This window comes from Puma concolor, chromosome A2 (assembly GCF_028749965.1).
Source record: "Puma concolor isolate L17-30 chromosome A2, mPumCon1.1.hap2, whole genome shotgun sequence".
Taxonomy (NCBI): Eukaryota; Metazoa; Chordata; class Mammalia; order Carnivora; family Felidae; genus Puma; species Puma concolor.
Genome location: NC_141668.1, coordinates 163,217,568 through 163,234,152, shown reverse-complemented (window position 1 = coordinate 163,234,152; position 16,585 = coordinate 163,217,568). Strand labels below are relative to the sequence as shown.

The 16,585-nt window shown below is 46.3% G+C and overlaps 1 protein-coding gene across 1 annotated transcript; it reads right to left on the bottom strand.

Annotated features, from left to right (window-relative positions):
* Positions 1-226: 226 nt before the first annotated feature.
* On the bottom strand, positions 227-6,564 carry LOC112852290 (uncharacterized). The gene is given in 3 exon segments (XM_086699000.1): positions 227-3,642; positions 4,576-4,633; positions 4,856-6,564. Coding segments are annotated over 3 exon segments (1,992 nt in total). The 5' UTR covers positions 5,001-6,564; the 3' UTR covers positions 227-1,853.
* Positions 6,565-16,585: the final 10,021 nt, after the last annotated feature.

Genomic DNA, 16,585 nt, shown 5'->3' with positions numbered 1-16,585 from the left:
CTGCGCTTTCTTTCTAATGGAGGCCCTGAAAGAGAAAACCACTCAACGTGGAAAGCCTGACTCTTCAGCAGCAACGCGTTCAAAGAAAGATCTCGACCAAAGGACGAAATGTAAAAGTTGACAAAAGGAAACCTGTTGAAAATGTCAGGAGTCAGGAGCTCAGCAGAAGTTCCCAGCCCTATGGCTCCTCAGGTGCGCACTCAACGGGACGGGACGTACCCTGAAATACCACTTTGGCGACTACTTTATTACCTCTGCAGGAGAAGAAAGGGTTCCTCCTCACCCCACAACAGGCCAGTCAATGACACAGTCACGACTCGGCCAATGAAAAGCCGCTGTATTTTGAACCCCCGGTGTGCTCGGATCAAACTTTTGTTCAGAACAGCCCCTCCTAAGTCCCCCGCTTTCTTCTATAGGAGGAGCACTCCTCTCCTTTGTCCTCCGGTTGCCGATGGCCATGGCCATGCATGGCTTCCTTGTCCGGAACTGCACTTCTCTATTGCTGCAAAACTCATTTTTGCTGAAGAATTGGCAGTTTATTTTTAAGGATAACACGTCATTACTCAATAGCCCTATCCTTACAGAAAAAGGAAAAAATTATGTAAAAATTAAACCTACTTGCATGTTGGAAATAGACTTTGGTTCGTCCACGGATAAAAGTCGTCCAAATAGAAACACTAGCCTTTTACCAAGTGGAAAATTTTACCTGTTAAACTCAGAATCTGCTGCTTCGTGAGTACCTGTAATATTTTCCCACCTCAATGTTTACTTGCAAAACTAAAGTAGAAATCCAAACTACAGAGAATTCTTTTAAGAATGAGCCACTGTAGGGGCACCTGGGTGGCTCAGTCGGTTAAGCATCTGACTTCAGCTCAGGTCACGATCTCATGGTTTGTGAGTTCGAGCCCACTGTCAGTGCAGAGCTTGCTTGAGATTTTCTCTCTCTCCCTTCCCCTCACCCACTCTCACGCAAAATAAATAAATTTAAAAATAAAAAACAAAAGGGGGGCCCCCTGGGTGGCTCAGTTGGTTGGGCGTCCGACTTTGGCTCAGGTCATGATGTCACAGTTTGTGAGTTCGAGCCCCGCATCAGGCTCTGTGCTGACAGCTCGGAGCCTGGAGCCTGCTTCGGATTCTGTAGCTCCCTCTCTCTCTCTCTCTCTGTCTCTCTGTCTCAAAAATAAACATTAAACAAAACAAAAACGAGCCATTGTACCTTTTCCACAAAATATGTAAATCACACCATCAGGCTACATGCCTTAAACTTATGCAGTAATATGTTAATTTTTCCCAATAAAACTGGAAAAAAAAAGCCGCTGATGAAGACAATATTATGTATACTGTTAATAACGTTTCTTTCGTGTTGTGAATTTGGGGGAGTGTCATACACTAATTAATTTGCAGCAGGCTTACCCATATTACTTACAAAAATAGGATTTCCTTCCAGTGCAGTTTTCAAAGGACTTTGAAAACATTTGTTAAAATCAGAAGGTGTTCCTTTATAAAGTATCTATCCATTACACATTCTCTTGTGGCTTTGCAAGGAGGTGGGGCAAGTGAATTTTCCTACAATGTTTACATTCAAGACTACCCTCTCCAGTGTGGGTTCTTCCGTGGCTTCTCACGGACATGCACGGATGGCCTTCCCACGTCCCTTACATTCATATGGTTTCTCCCCCGCGTGCACCCGTGCGTCCTCGGAAGACTGTGATAAAGGAAGGCTTTCGCCACTTTCCTTCCGTTCGGTTTCTCTCTAGTAGGAGTTCCGTGTATATGAAGGTAACAGCGAGTAGGACTGGACCGTATTATTTGTGCACAGAGCGTTTCTCTCCAGTGTGAGTGATCTCGTGTGTTCAGAAAGAACTGGAACCGAAGGCTTTCGCACGTTCCTTACATTCATACGGCTCCGCTCCGCTATGAGTTCTCGCGTGGTTTCGTAGAGAACTGGAACGAGTAAAGGCTTTACCACAATGTTTACACTGATAGGGTTTCTCCCCGGTGTGAGTCCGTTCGTGTGTTCGCAACGAACTAGGACAGTCGAAGGCCTTCCCACACTCCTTACATTTACAAGGTCCATCTCCGGTGTGCTTTATCATGTGCCTTTGAACGTTTGAGAGAGTGATGAAGGCTTTCCCGCACTGCTTACATTCGTACGGCTTCTCTCCACTGTGGGTCCTTTCGTGCTTTTGCATAGAACTGAGATAAATGAAGGCTTTCCCACACTGCTTACATTCATACGGTTTCTCTCCACTGTGAGTTCTTTCGTGTTTTTGCATAGAACTGAGGTAAGTGAAGGCTTTCCCACACTGTTTACATTCATAGGGTTTCTCCCCGGTGTGGCTTCTTTCGTGTTTCTGGAGGGAACAGGGAAAACTGAAGGCTTTGCCACATTCCTTACATTCATGAGGTTTTTTCCTACTATGACTTCTTTCGTGGTTTTGAAGGGACATGGAGGAACTGAAGGCTTTGCCACACTCCTTACATCCGTATGGCTTTTCTCCACTGTGGATCTTTTCGTGACATCGAAAGTAATTGGGGCAGTCGAAGACCTTCCCGCACTCCTTACACTTGTAAGGTCCGTCTCCGGTGGCCTTCATCACGTGTCTTTGAAATATCGCGAGAGGACTCACGGGAACGTTCTCACAGTCGTTACATTCACAGGGTTCCTCGCCCGTGTGACTTCTCTCGTGTTTTCGAAAATACTTGGGACAACTGAAGGACTTCCCACAGATTTTGCATTCATAGGACTTCTCCCCGCTGTGTCTCCTTTCATGGTTTCGAAAGTACACGGGGCAGCTGTAGGTTTTACCGCATATCTTACATTCGTACGGCTTCTCGCCCCGGTGTCTCTTCTCGTGACTGCGGAAGGATCTAGGGCAGCTGAAGCCTTTACCGCACTGCTTACACTCGTAGGGTTTCTCCCCGGTGTGCGTTTTCTCATGTTTTCGAAAGTAATTTGGGCAACTAAAGGCTTTCCCACACTTCTTGCACTCATAGGGCTTCTCTCCGGTGTGAGTTCTCTCGTGTATTCGGATGTAACTGGCGTAACTGAAGGCTTTCCCACATTGCTTACACTCGTACGGTTTCTCGCCGGTGTGAGTTCGCTCGTGAACCCGGCAGTAGCTGAGACAACTGAGGGCTTTCCCACAGTGCTTACACCTGTAGGGCTGCTCTCCGGTGTGCGTCCGCTCGTGTTTCTGGAAGTTGTGGCGATACCGGAACGTTTCTCCGCACTGTTTGCACGCGTAGGGCTTTTCGCCGGTGTGGATCCTTTCATGCTTGCGAATGGACTGGCAGTGCTTGAAGGCTTTCCCACAGTGCTGGCACTTGTAAGGTTTCTCGCCGGTGTGAGTCCTGACGTGTACGCGGATGGACTGGCGATGTTTGAAGGCCTTCCCACACTCCTTACACTTATAAGGCTTCTCTTCGTATTCCTGGTACTCGTACAGTTTGTGGCCAGTGTGGGAGAGCATGTGCCTGCTGAAGGATGAATGATGCCTGAACGCCTGTCCACAGAAACTGCATTTACGGAGTTTGATTCCGGTAGAAATCTTCTTTATCTGCTTAGGACTTGGATTCTGGCGGCGGGGGTCTCCGCGCTGACTACCTTCTTTACTTTGACAGGGACTCTCTACCACGCGCCTGCCGGAGAAAGGAGAAGCAGGTTATTAACGGTTTATTAGGAATTTCGCATTCACTGTATTATTGCAATGAGACTTTTTTTTTTCCGCCATTTTCCCAAAAACACCGTGTATGTGTTTCGTGCTGGTCGTCTGGAAGTGAACGTGTGCTGGGCATTCTGCGAGAGGACTCGATCGCAGCTCTTATCAAAAGAGATGGTCATCAATGGGGTTTCTGAAGACATTTTTCCACGTGTACTATTTTTCACACGTTGAACATCTGGGTCACATTACAGCAAAAATTCTAGATGAAAATATCCGAAAAACGAACAGACTTGAAAACTGGTCTGATTTGTTTTATTTGCTTGTTTGTTTTAATTTCATGACAAACATGCTCTCATGGGACACTTTTTTTTATTTTAATTTATTTATTTACTTTTAAGTAAACATTAAAAAGGTGGGGGGTGGGCACCTGGGTGGCTCAGTCAGTTGGGCGTCTGACTTCGGCTCAGGTCAAGGTCTCCCAGTTCATGAGCCTGCAGCTTGCTCTGGATTCTGTGTCTCCCTCTTTTTCTCTGCCCCTCCCCGCACCTCTCTCTCTCTCTCTCAAAAATAAACATTAAACAGTTTTTTAAAAAAATAACATAAAAGAGGGGCGCCTGAGTGGCTCAGTCGGTTAGGCGTCCGACTTCAGCTCAGGTCACGATCTCGCGGTCCGTGAGTTCGAGCCCCGTGTCGGGCTCTGGGCTGATGGCTCGGAGCCTGGAGCCTGATTCTGTGTCTCCCCCTCTCTCTGCCCCTCCCCCGTTCATGCTCTGTCTCTCTCTGTCTCAAAAATAAATAAAACGTTAAAAAAAATGTTAAAAAAAAATAACATAAAAGAGTTGCATGCTCTCTACTAACTGAGTTGGCCAGGCACCCCCAGGGACACTGCTCTCATATGAGTGGGACTCACCTTCGATTTGTCTCATGTTCATACAGACTTTTACTGTTACGATCTTCCCATTTGTCTCCTACAACGCAGACCAGGAAAAATCAATTATAAAAAAATACTAAAATTATTTTAGTTTCTATGTCCCTGATGAACCGTCACCATGGCTGCTTCATTTACCAACGTATCTGCTTTCCGCACTTAACCTCTCGAAACAGCACCGATAAACAAGCAACACTGGCTCCCTAGTTGATTAAGTGAATAAGAATATTGACCAAGCAAATAAGAATATCGTCATCCCTACCTACTGAGGCCAGGTTCCTGAAGGTTTCCTGCATCACATCTCTGTAGAGTTTCTTCTGGGAAGGATTCAGAAGAGCCCACTCCTCCAGGGTGAAGTTCACAGTCACATCCTCAAAGGCCACTGAGTCCTAAAACATCCCATACATGTGTACAGGGGGATGGGTAAGACGGGCAGAACTGGCGATCTATACTCAATTCGTAAGAAATTCACATACGACCCTGACTTCTCAACATTTATTCTACGACTTGGTTCTCAGACTCCTCCTCTCTGGCCACACTCACGTCCTCATGAATTTAACAGCATCACGAACACACGGAATTTACTGCTACATTTTTACGGTGATCACTTCAAATCTTCATTGCTCTCTACTGTCAGGGAACAGAACACCTTGGAGAAACGCTACAGAATCGGAAGAAATATTTCCATCTTAAGACCATCAATTCTTTGTGAGAAAAACTTTCATCTCCTTAAATAACCACATCAGGTACTACTCCATGAAGCCTGGGGTCATAAGTGCACGATGTTTTATGAACAAAAACAGGAAAAAAAAAAATGGAAGCTTTTTCTCCTATTCCCATCCCCAAACATGAGGAGCCAGGAGGATCCAAACTATCGAAAGATCGAGCTGGCCATAATGTCCTAACGTCCTGCAGGCCATTGCAGTCATATCCAGCTAGATGAACAACAATACTCTCATAGAAGAGTACAATTCTCATTTGTATAATATTTATCACGGAAATCAGTTTTGCCTTCCATGCTCTGTCTCATTTCACGGACCATGATGATATTCGGAGGACTCAACTCAGACGGGAGTAAAAGACATGACAACTTAGACATCCCCAAAATCCATATACTAACGAGTCTCAGGGTTGCCTCCCATTAATTTTTAGGACACAAAGGCACACAGACCAGAAGAGATTTTCTGACAGAATCATAACTGACCAGGGCCTTGTGACCTTGAGGAACACGTGAAGGCCTGGAGTTTGCAAGGGACTTCGCCGAATTCCACACCAGTACTGAAGATGTATGTGTACGGGATATGACACAGAGTCCAAAAATCTCATCAAATCCCCTTTTTCTGATTCCTGGTGCAACGGATACCCAACCAGCCATTTGAGAGGCTTTCCTCCCAACTTCTCTCATTTCCGAGTTCCTCTGTTGGGAAGGCAGGACAACAGTCTATCCAAGCACAGGAATCCCTCAATGGATTAATTCCCCTAAATGCTGGTCCGTGAAAGAGATCAGTAATTCAATGATGTCCATGTCTAGGGAACAGCGAAAACGTCCCACCCAGCAATTCTAATGCTAGAATGGACGGATTCAGTAGAGTGACAGCAAATGAGGAACATTTCTCAGGGATTAATGAGGTGCCTCATGACCAGTAATGAACTGGTCAGTCATAATTATTCTTTCCACCATGGAACTGCAGAGCACGTTCATAAAAAGTCCTATTATCTAGTGTGCAGAAGAGAATGAACATTAGGAAGCCAGAGATTGCTTAGAAAGCCTTAGAGTGGCGCCTGTGTGGCTCAGTCAGTTAAGCACCTGACTTCAGCTCAGGTCATGATCTCCTGGTTTGTGAGTTCGAGCCCCGTGTCGGGCTCTGTGCTGACAGCTCAGAGCCCGGAGTCTGGAGCCTGCTTCGGATTCTGTGTTTTCCTCTCTCTCAAATTACAGAGATAAAAAGTAGTCATTTAAAGATAGGTACAGGGGCACCTGGGTGGCTCAGTTAACTGACTCTTGATCTCAGCTAAGGTCTTGATCTCAGGGTGGTGAGTTTAAGCCCCAAGTGGGTGTAAAGCCTACTTTAAAAAAAAAAAAAAAAAAAGGGAAAAAGGTCCATAATATTCTATGCTTCTCAACAAGGCCCATCCTCAAGACAATCTATTTCACAAGAGTATAAGTGACCAGGACCGTCCCAAGGCCTATTCGACCTGGGAGGAGGGAAACAGCCAACTTAAGTCCCTTCTAGCCTTATCATCTCCAGAAGGTGGAGTGCTTCTTCTGAGGATGACGAGGTTTTTTTCCCCCTCGTGACACCAAATATGTGATGTCTGTCCCAACACCACTTCTCCAATTCTATGTCACCAAACGGGTGTCTAACAGTTCAATTCACTTACAACACTAACACCCAGAGTCCACATCAGACTCCATAGGTGAAGAGTTCAGTCCCACACACTGCCCCTACTTCGGACGCTGGCTGTGACACTTCTGCTCGGCCGCCCACACATTTGGATCCCCTCCATGTGCCATCATGTGCGGTAACTTACATGACACAGACAAGAGGTAGTGATGCCAAGTCAGGTGGTCATACGCCTAAGGGGAGTGGGGGGGGGGGTTTGTAGAGCTGCCCCCTCCTCTCCGGACACGCCAACCTTCTAGCACCTGGATGTAGGTGTTCACCCACCTGGACACCCCCCGAATTGGGTCTTCAAGGGTTTTCGTGGAGATTTCATTCAATGGACACAATTTATGAAATCTCTGGCCACTGGTGATTAACTCACTCTCCATAGCCCGTCTTCTCTCTCCAGATGCTGGGAGCTGGGGCTCAAAGTCCCAAGCCCTTAATCAAGGCTTGGTGTTCATGGTGTGTTCAACCCTCACCCTGCTATGTAGTAGCAGTATATATTTGTATTTACATTATATATATATATATATATATATATATATATATACACATATATATATATATACGCATCATATACATGTAATATATATAATATATACATATATATATATATATATATATATATATATATATATATATATAAAGGGGCGGCGCCTGAGTGGCTCAGTCTGTTGAGCATTTGACTTCAGCTCCGGTCATATCACAGTTCATGAGTTCGAGGCCTGCAGGGGGCTCTCTGCTGTCAGCACGGAGCCCACTGCAGATCCTCAGTCTCCCTCTCTCTGCTCCTCCCCCGCTCGCACTCTTCTCTTTCAAAAATAAACACTAAAAAAAATGTTTTTAAAAGACACGATCGGGGCGCCTGGGTGGCTCAGTCGGTGAAGCGTCCGACTTCAGCTCAGGTCATGATCTCGCGGTCCGTGAGTTCAAGCCCCGCATCGGGCTCTGTGCTGACCGCTCAGAGCCTGGAGCCTGTTTCGGATTCTGTGTCTCCCTCTCTCTCTGACCCTCCCCCGTTCATGCTCTGTCTCTCTCTGTCTCAAAAATAAATAAATGTGAAAAAAAATTTTTTTTTTAATTAAAAACAAAAAAAGACACGATCACCCCCTTATCACTTAGGTAATTCCAAGGGCTTCAAGAGGTTTTGTGGTTACCGGTGGGTAATGGCTGCGGGCCTGGCCCCAGGATGGCCACGGTCCATCGCCTGGTAGCTTCAGCTCGGCCAGGCCTCAGGGTGGCGACAGCAGCCTGGAGGCTGGTGGAGCTGCCTCGCCCGCTGGAAGCTGCACCCCAGGCCCACGCCCCTCAGCAGCTGTGGCCACACCTAAGCGCTCCCACCTCCAGGAGGACTGGGGTGCCGTCCCCGCTGGCCTGGGAGGGACCCGACGACCGTAGCTGTCCCAAATGCAGCGCCAGAGGCCAACCTGCTTGCATAGGACTCAGTGGGTGTGGCCTCCTTGTGCATCGCTGATGAGTTTCCCCACTTCAGCCCAGCCTCCTGAAGACCAGCACTAGATACGCCACCTGACCACCCCGTCAGTACACGGGTGACCTGCAGCCCTGCCCCGTGCCAGCACCTCCACGGGTACTCAGGAGGCAGCAAGCACCACCTCTGGGCCCGTCACTTTTGATTCAGTCCAGGGAAGGCCGGCCGGGGGGTGGGGGCGGGGGTAGCTGTAAATAAATGCCTTGTCGGGGCGCCTGCGTGACTCAGTCCGTTAAGCGTCTGACTTCGGCTCAGGTCATGATGTCATGGTCCAGGAGTTCCAACCCCGTATCAGGCTCTGTGCTGACAGCTTGGGAGCCAGGAGCCTCCTTTGGATTCTGTGTCTCCCTCTCTCTCTCTCTCTCTCTCTCTGCCCCGCCCCAGCTCACATCCTGTCTCTCTCAAAAATAAACAAACATTAAGGGGCGCCTGGGTGGCGCAGTCGGTTGAGCGTCCGACTTCAGCCAGGTCACCATCTCGCGGTCCGGGAGTTCGAGCCCCGCGTCGGGCTCTGGGCTGATGGCTCAGAGCCTGGAGCCTGTTTCCGATTCTGTGTCTCCCTCTCTCTCTGCCCCTCCCCCGTTCATGCTCTGTCTCTCTCTGTCCCAAAAATAAATAAACGTTGGAAAAAAAAAATTTAAACAAACATTAAAAAAAATTTTAAATAAAAAATACCTTGTGGCTTTTGCTATCATCTCCTTAAAAACTTTTTTACACCCGCGTACCCACAGAGTTCAAACCTGTGTTAAAAGGTCATCTATACCAAGAGAGTAAGGAAAGCTGAAGGACAAAATGTTAATTTACAAAAGTCAATTACTACTTTTTTTTTTAAGTTTATTTACTTATTTTGAGAGAGAGAGAGAGAGAGAGAGAGAGAGAGACCGCGTGCGCGCGCAAGCACACGGGAGGGGCAGAGAGAGAGGATCGTAAGCAGGCTCCGCACTGTCAGCAAGGAGCCCGATGCAGGGCTTGAACCCACGAGCGGTGAGATCATGACCTGAGCTGAAATCAAGAGTCAGACACTGAATCGACTGAGCCAACCAGGCACCCTTCACTTTCTAAAGATCCACACAAGAATACAGAACTCATCTTTGAGAAAGGACTAAAGGCAATTCAATAGAAAATGTAGCCTTTAGCGTTAATAGTGCAGGAAGAACTAGACATCCATAAACATACACACAAAGAATCCGTACACAGATTTTACACCTCTCACAAAAATTAAACAATGGATCCTAGCCCTGCTACGGAGTGTGACAGGGGGCATGCATGGGCTTGGACTATCCCAGGGACTTGGTGAGGGGGCGGGGGGGGGGGGGGTCCAAGCGCCACGACGCTGTGACCAAAGCGCAGCAAAGTGAGCACACTGGGTCAGTGGTGATGTCGACCACCCACCCGACCAGTCTTGAAACAGGGACCAAGGAGTCTAATACGTGTGAGTCGGGGGCTGGCAGGAAGGTGGGTGGGGGTGGGGGTGAAGGATCATAGATTTAGTGTAAAATGTTAAACTACAAAACTCCTAAAAGAGAACAGAGGAGAAAATCTAGGCGGCCCTGGGTTTGGTGAATGCTTTGGGGACACAATGACGAAAGCAAGATCCAAGAAAGAAAAAATAAGTATGTTTTCATCAAGATGAAGAACTCCTGCCCAGAGAAAGACAGTGTTAATTAAGGAGATGAAAACACAAGCCACAGACTGGCAGAAAATCTTTATAAATCACTTACCTGATAAAGGACTGGTATCTAAAACATCCAAAGAACTCTTAAAACTCGTAGAAGACGAACAACCCAATTAAAAATGGGAAATAGATCTGAACACGCAGGTCAAGGAACAAAAGCAATTTGAAAGTGCTGGGTCTTTGGAAAATTGCAAATAAAAGAGTTATCACCAGCCTCTAGGTGTAAACCCTGACAATTGTTTTTTTTGGTTGGTTGGTTGGTTGGTTGTAATGCAAGGGCCTGAATTAAGCTTTGATTGCTAAGACATTCACTTCAAAGATGGCCATTTCAAATAAACACACAGCCAGCCTGCAGGAAGAATAAGGCCCCGGCCCCTCACTGAGCCATCTTTTTTGTTAAACATCTTGATTGATTTCAATAACTATCTGGGCCGCTTGTTTTTCCTCCTCCTCCACTTGAAATGCCCGCTCTTGTGTTTTAAATTCACCAAAGAGGGGTGCCCGGCTGGCTCAGTCGGTTGGGTGGCCGACTTTGGCTCAGGTCATGATCTCACGGTCCGTGGGTTCGAGCCCCGCGTCGGGCTCTGTGCTGACAGTGCGGAGCCTGCTTGGAATTCTGTCTCCCTCTCTGCCCCTCTCCCGCTCAAGCTCTGTTTCTCTCAAAATAAATAAACTTAATAAAAAAAAATTTTAATTTAAATTCACCAACAAAAGGCCTTAATTGACTATTAACATGCATAAGGGTCCTCCATACCTCAAGGCAAGGAGAGCTAAGGAGGGTGAAAGTGCGATCACAAGGCTACTGTCATATCCCAAGGGCAGGCTCTAGGCTAAAGGCATGAGGAAAACAGTCCCACATTTGAGCAGTCTGGGAGAACTCCGCCTGTGACCACAGAGTCAGTGACTCATGTCCGGACTACAAGCCCGAACCCAGAAGAGTGAAGCAGCCTTGCAACCAGAAACCAACGGCACCACCAGAGGAAAAAAAATGTAACAAAGGCCAATGGTCTCTGTGTCACTCTTCACACCTGACTCGATGGGATATGGGTCCGATTCCGGGCATGATGGTGCTTAAAAAAAAAAAAAAAAAAATGAAAGGACAGATATAAATGTCATCAACATCCGGGGTGCCTGGGTGGCTCGGTCAATTAAGCGTCCCACTTCAGCTCAGGTCATGATCTCACAGTGCGAGAGTTCGAGCCCCGCGTCGGGCTCTGTGCTGACCACTCAGACCCTGGAGCCGGCTTGGGATTCTGTGTCTCCCTCTCTCTCTGCCCCTCCCCTGCTCACGCTCTGTCTCTCTCTCAAAAAATAAATGTTAAAAATTTTTTTCAATAAATAAATGTCACTGACATCCGGTGTAGGCACCCAAGATCCCAGAGGACAAACACCTGCTCCTTGACAAATGCAAAAGCCCAAGGCACGTCCTGGGTGTTCCTCAATGCTATCATACCAGCATGCCAAGAGGTCTCCGGCTCTAGAGGGTTCGCCTAAGGGGTTTTCTCAAAGACCCTGTGCATATCACACTAGTGGAGGCAGACCTCAAGCCAGAAGTCTCTTGGGACTCCCTGGAAAGGAAAATTGCTAACTACGAGGGTCACCGTGCCATCATCCAAAAGTATCTGGTAACAGGGACACCTGGGTGGTTCAGTCGGTTAAGTGTCTGACTTCAGCTCAGGCCATGATCTCACGGTTCATGACTTCAGGCCCCGCGTCGGGCTGTGTGCTGACAGCTCAGAGCCTGGAGCCGGCTTCCGATTCTGTGTCTCCCACTCTCCTTGCCCCTCCCCCACTCAGATTGTGTGTGTGTGTGTGTGTGTGTGTGTGTGTGTGTGTGTGTGCGCGCGCGCGCACGTGTCTCTCTCAAAAATAAATAAAAGTTTTTTTAATTAAACACACACACACACACACACACACAAAGTATACCTTAACTAAAAAATCAAACCTTCCTTGAAGATTTTATGCAGGAAGGAGAGAGGGGAATCAATTGGCTAATTGTGAGTTTTTGATGGTTTGGAACAGGCTCTGAATTGTCACTCACAGCTGCCAAATACATCAACCGGCTGGTATCTCTCAAGACCCTACAATCCATTAAATTTCTTAAAGATCCATCCAGGCCTCTATGCTTGTTTCCGCCCAGATACCACAGACCCTAAGCTCCCTCAACTTTCCCCTGAACAGGGCAGAACCAAGAAATACAGCCCCTGCCACCAGTGGAATCCCCTGAGAGGATTACCAGGGCCGCTAACGAGGAGGAAGAGGGAACTGGGAAGGCAAAGGTTCCCAGAGCTACCAACTTATACTAGGACCTCCTTCCAGACTTGGAGATTTGCTGCCTGGCTCTATGCCCATCGTGACATCACAGTGATCACAGCTAAGGCTCCTGGGGAATGGAAAACATTAAGATGAGCCCATCTCCTGATAGGCGAAACTGGGAAGGTCCAATGGGTTTACTAATTCCTCGACCCCAACCCTTCTTTTTTCCTACCCTGAAGAGGCCCCCGTTTGACCCACGCCCAGAGAAGGAGTCCTTGCAAGGCGCTCCCCCTAATCACAGCATGGCACTACCACATCTTGATTGGAACGGTCAAAACCATCCAAAAGGCAAGAAACTCCTAGGGAAAAGCTTGTGTTCCCTTTCTCGGTCCCCTGAAGATGCAAATCTTACCGTGCCTTTGAAATGCAAACACCCCAGCAGGTAACTAAAACTGCCCGCAACAGCTGGCCGACAGAAGGAACAAAGAGAGGCTACACGAATTAGGCTTTTCATGGGGTATGTTAAATTACGTGGGAGGCACCGTCGAATCAGTGATGATAAACTCTCAGGTCATAAGTTATGGGTGAATGTTATTAAAAGAAGCGTTCTAGAAATTGCACGAAATTCCCGAGACTCCCCCATGTCCTGGTATAACGTTATCACTTGTAATTCTAGTTATTATCTTGGAATGTTACCTGCCGCAGAAATAAACAAATTGTCCTGGCAACGGCCTCACGATGAACTCTCATCGGATCTTTAACCATGGCCATTTTTAAGTCCTTTGTCAGTCAATAGACAGGTGTTTTACTCTGATGCTCTTGCGAGTGACATTCAGAGATGTTCGTGGAGATATTCTCAGAGATATTCGTGGAGAGGGCTATGACAAGCCCTCTCGAATTCAGGTTTCTGGTAACTTTCAGATCATTCCACTGAACTGGGTAAGAATTTACAGTGCTCTCAGGAAAAACCGCATCCATAAAACTGCTAACCAAAGATCAAGAGAAAGGATTAATTACATAGGACTGAGTGAACTGATAAGGATAATTTTTATGACTTTTTGCTTAAAATTTTCGGACTCTTTAATCTTTTGCTTCCTAGATCTAAGAAAACCCTTTCTCTTAAGCTAGCTATAGACTTACACCAATTTATGATAAAGTATACCTTTGTGAACAAAGGTGAAACTATCACTTTTCCTCCCTACCTGATCTCTCCAGAATTCAGAAACTTTTAATGAGTATTCGCAGTATACAGTTACATAAAATCAGTAAGAATCTAGTCTCCTTGCAGAAGGACACAATTGAAAACATTAGCTGTATTACCAAGGCTTTGACTGAAATGTTATGTTTAACAGAGACACACGTAGATTCAAATATGAACAGACAGCTTTTTAAGGAACTAAGGCTGACTTTACGGAGCCAATAAAGCCCTGTGGAAAAATCAAGCCTGATACCTAGTTAATAGGGCTCCCAGCAGCCTTACCAGGTGACTAGGGAAGGTCACTTTCTGTAGGTGCAGGAACCTCAGGATATTTTGAGGACCCCGAGAACAGAGGAATTAAACCCAAACCAGTAGGTGTTGCAGGCAAAGTCTGATGGTTAAGTCCTTGGCTTGGCTTCCTAGCCACAAGAAATTTTTAAAAGTCCAACCTGGGGCACCTGAGTGGCTCAGTCAGTTAGGCGTCAGCTCAGGTCATGATCTCAGTCTGTGAGTTCAAGCCCCGTGTCGGGCTCTGTGCCGATAGCTCAGAGCCTGGAGCCTGCTTCAGATTCTGTGTCTTTCCCTCTCTCTGCCCCTCTGAGCTCATGCTCTGTCTCTCTCTGTCTCAAAAATAAATAAAAACATTAAAAAAAAAAAAAAGTCCAACCTGAGATTCCTTATGAAAAGTTCCAACAAAGCAGACTATGTGGTCAATCACTATTCTTACTGCACTTACGTAAATTACCAGGCCAAATTTATTAAAACTAGACTCAATTTGCAAACCAATTCGTTTTACCATGGTTATCTTAGATAGAAATGGGGGTGGCTATACAGAGAAAAATTAAGTCCTTCATACACCTTTATAAATATTAGATTCTAGCGGCACCATGAGATCAGGACCCGAGCCCAAGTAGGATGTTTACAACCCGCTGAGCCACCCAGGTGCCCCTCACGGATTTAGTTTTATTGCGGGACTCTTCAAATTTGGGACAACGGTTATGGACTGGACTTCAGACTACTGCCCGTTCAACTATCACAGAATTTGCTACCATAATCCGACCTACTTTCTGGGTTTGGACAAACCCTACTCCTGGACTTTCAGCAGATTAACTAACCAGGCAGTTAATGTCCTCACCATCGACTCTGATTCGTCTGCATCACAAGGGTGGATTGTAGTGTAAACCCTGACAGTTTCGGGTTTTTTTTTTCTTTTTTGCGAGGCATGGGGCCTGACTTAAGCTTTGCTTGCTGAGGCATTCACTTCAAAGAGGCATACGCTTCAAAGACAGTATCTAGAATAAACACACTGCCCACCACGTGACTAGATAAAGAGCCAAACCACCTCCTTTGTTTTGGAGATCTTGGTTAATTCTAACTGACCACTCGGACCATTTGTTGTGTCTCTCGTGATTTAAACGTCTGCTCTTAAGTTTTAAATTCACCCATAATGAGTGTGAGCCAGTAAAATCACAGACCCCCACCCTTACCTCAATAAAATAAGAACCCAAGCCTGGGTGTTGTCTCTCTCTACCGAGGATGTGTGACCCCCCAGTGCGCTGTATAATTTCCAGCTCTTTTGGTTATAAATTTCCTCCCCCCCCCCCCCAAGTTTCCTGGTGGTTACTGCTGAAAGGGAGTCTTACAGTCATAATAACATCATCCACAAAGGCCAGTCCAACCACAACCGGTACTAAGACCCAGCACAAAACGTAGGCGAATGGGGAGCCTGGCTGGCTCAGTGGGTAAAACACTTAACTCGATCTCGAGATCAACTTGTGAGTTCCAGCCCAACTAGTTTACTTGAACAAACACACCAAATACAGGCAAATGGAGAAACAATCACTGGTAAATCCACAGGATGAAAGTCTTCAGTTACAAAAAAAAAAAAAAAAGAGATTCCCAAGCCAAAACCACATGGAGAAAACTTAAAATCCTATTCCTAAGTGAAAGAAGCCACCATGACAACACTGTCTGGCTCCAAGCATAGGACATTCTGGAAAAGATAAACGTAAAAGACAGTAGAAGATCCTCGGTTGCTAGGGAATGAACAAGGGGGGCGCGAGCACGTGAGATGTTCAGGACAATGACAATATTCTGTACGACGCAGAAATGATGAAGACATGTGTTTTCATATTAGCTGAAGACCTGACATTGTGTAAGAGTCAACCCTACTGTAAACTACTCCAAAGTTGGCTCATCAAAATAACAAATGCACCAGAGTAATAGGAGGTAAAAACATATAGGACAGGGGCGCCCGGCTGGCTTGGCTGGAGAAGTGTGCAACTCTTGATCTCAGGGTCGTGAGTTCGAGCCCCTCGTTGGGCGTAGAGATTCCTAAAAAAAAGAAACAAACCTTAAAAAAAAAAAAACCCTCTGCTAAAAACTATATGTATATATTTATATATCATGATATAGCATGATATATATCATGATATAGCATGATATATATCATGATATATAAATATATGACAGTGTCCAGACAGAGGGGTTATGTGGGAAATCTCTGTACTTTACGATCAAGTTTTCTGTACAATGTAAATGCTCTTTAAAAAGACAAGTCTAGGGGCACCTGCATAGCTCAGTCAGCTAAGCATCTTGGTTTCCGCTCGGGTCATTATGTCATGGTTCATGAATTCAAGCCCAGCGTCTGGGTCTGCACTGACAGGGCAGAGCCTGCCTAGGATTCTCTCTCTCCCACTTTCTCTCTGCTCCTCCCCCACTTGTGCTCTCACCACTCTCTCTCTCTCTCTCAAAATAAACACGTAAAAAACTAAAATCAGAAAGGAAAGTCTCCAAGGCAAAAAAAAAAAAAAACAAAGATAATGAACACGGATGCGTTCATATTCATCCCTGATGCTAGAAAACAGAACATCTTTAATTAATCCGAACTTATTTCAATAACCCACTATGCTGCTCCTGGAGGCCCGCAGCCTGAGACTTAGACGAGAAACTTCCACTCCATGCCTTGTTCCACAGCCCGGCTTTAC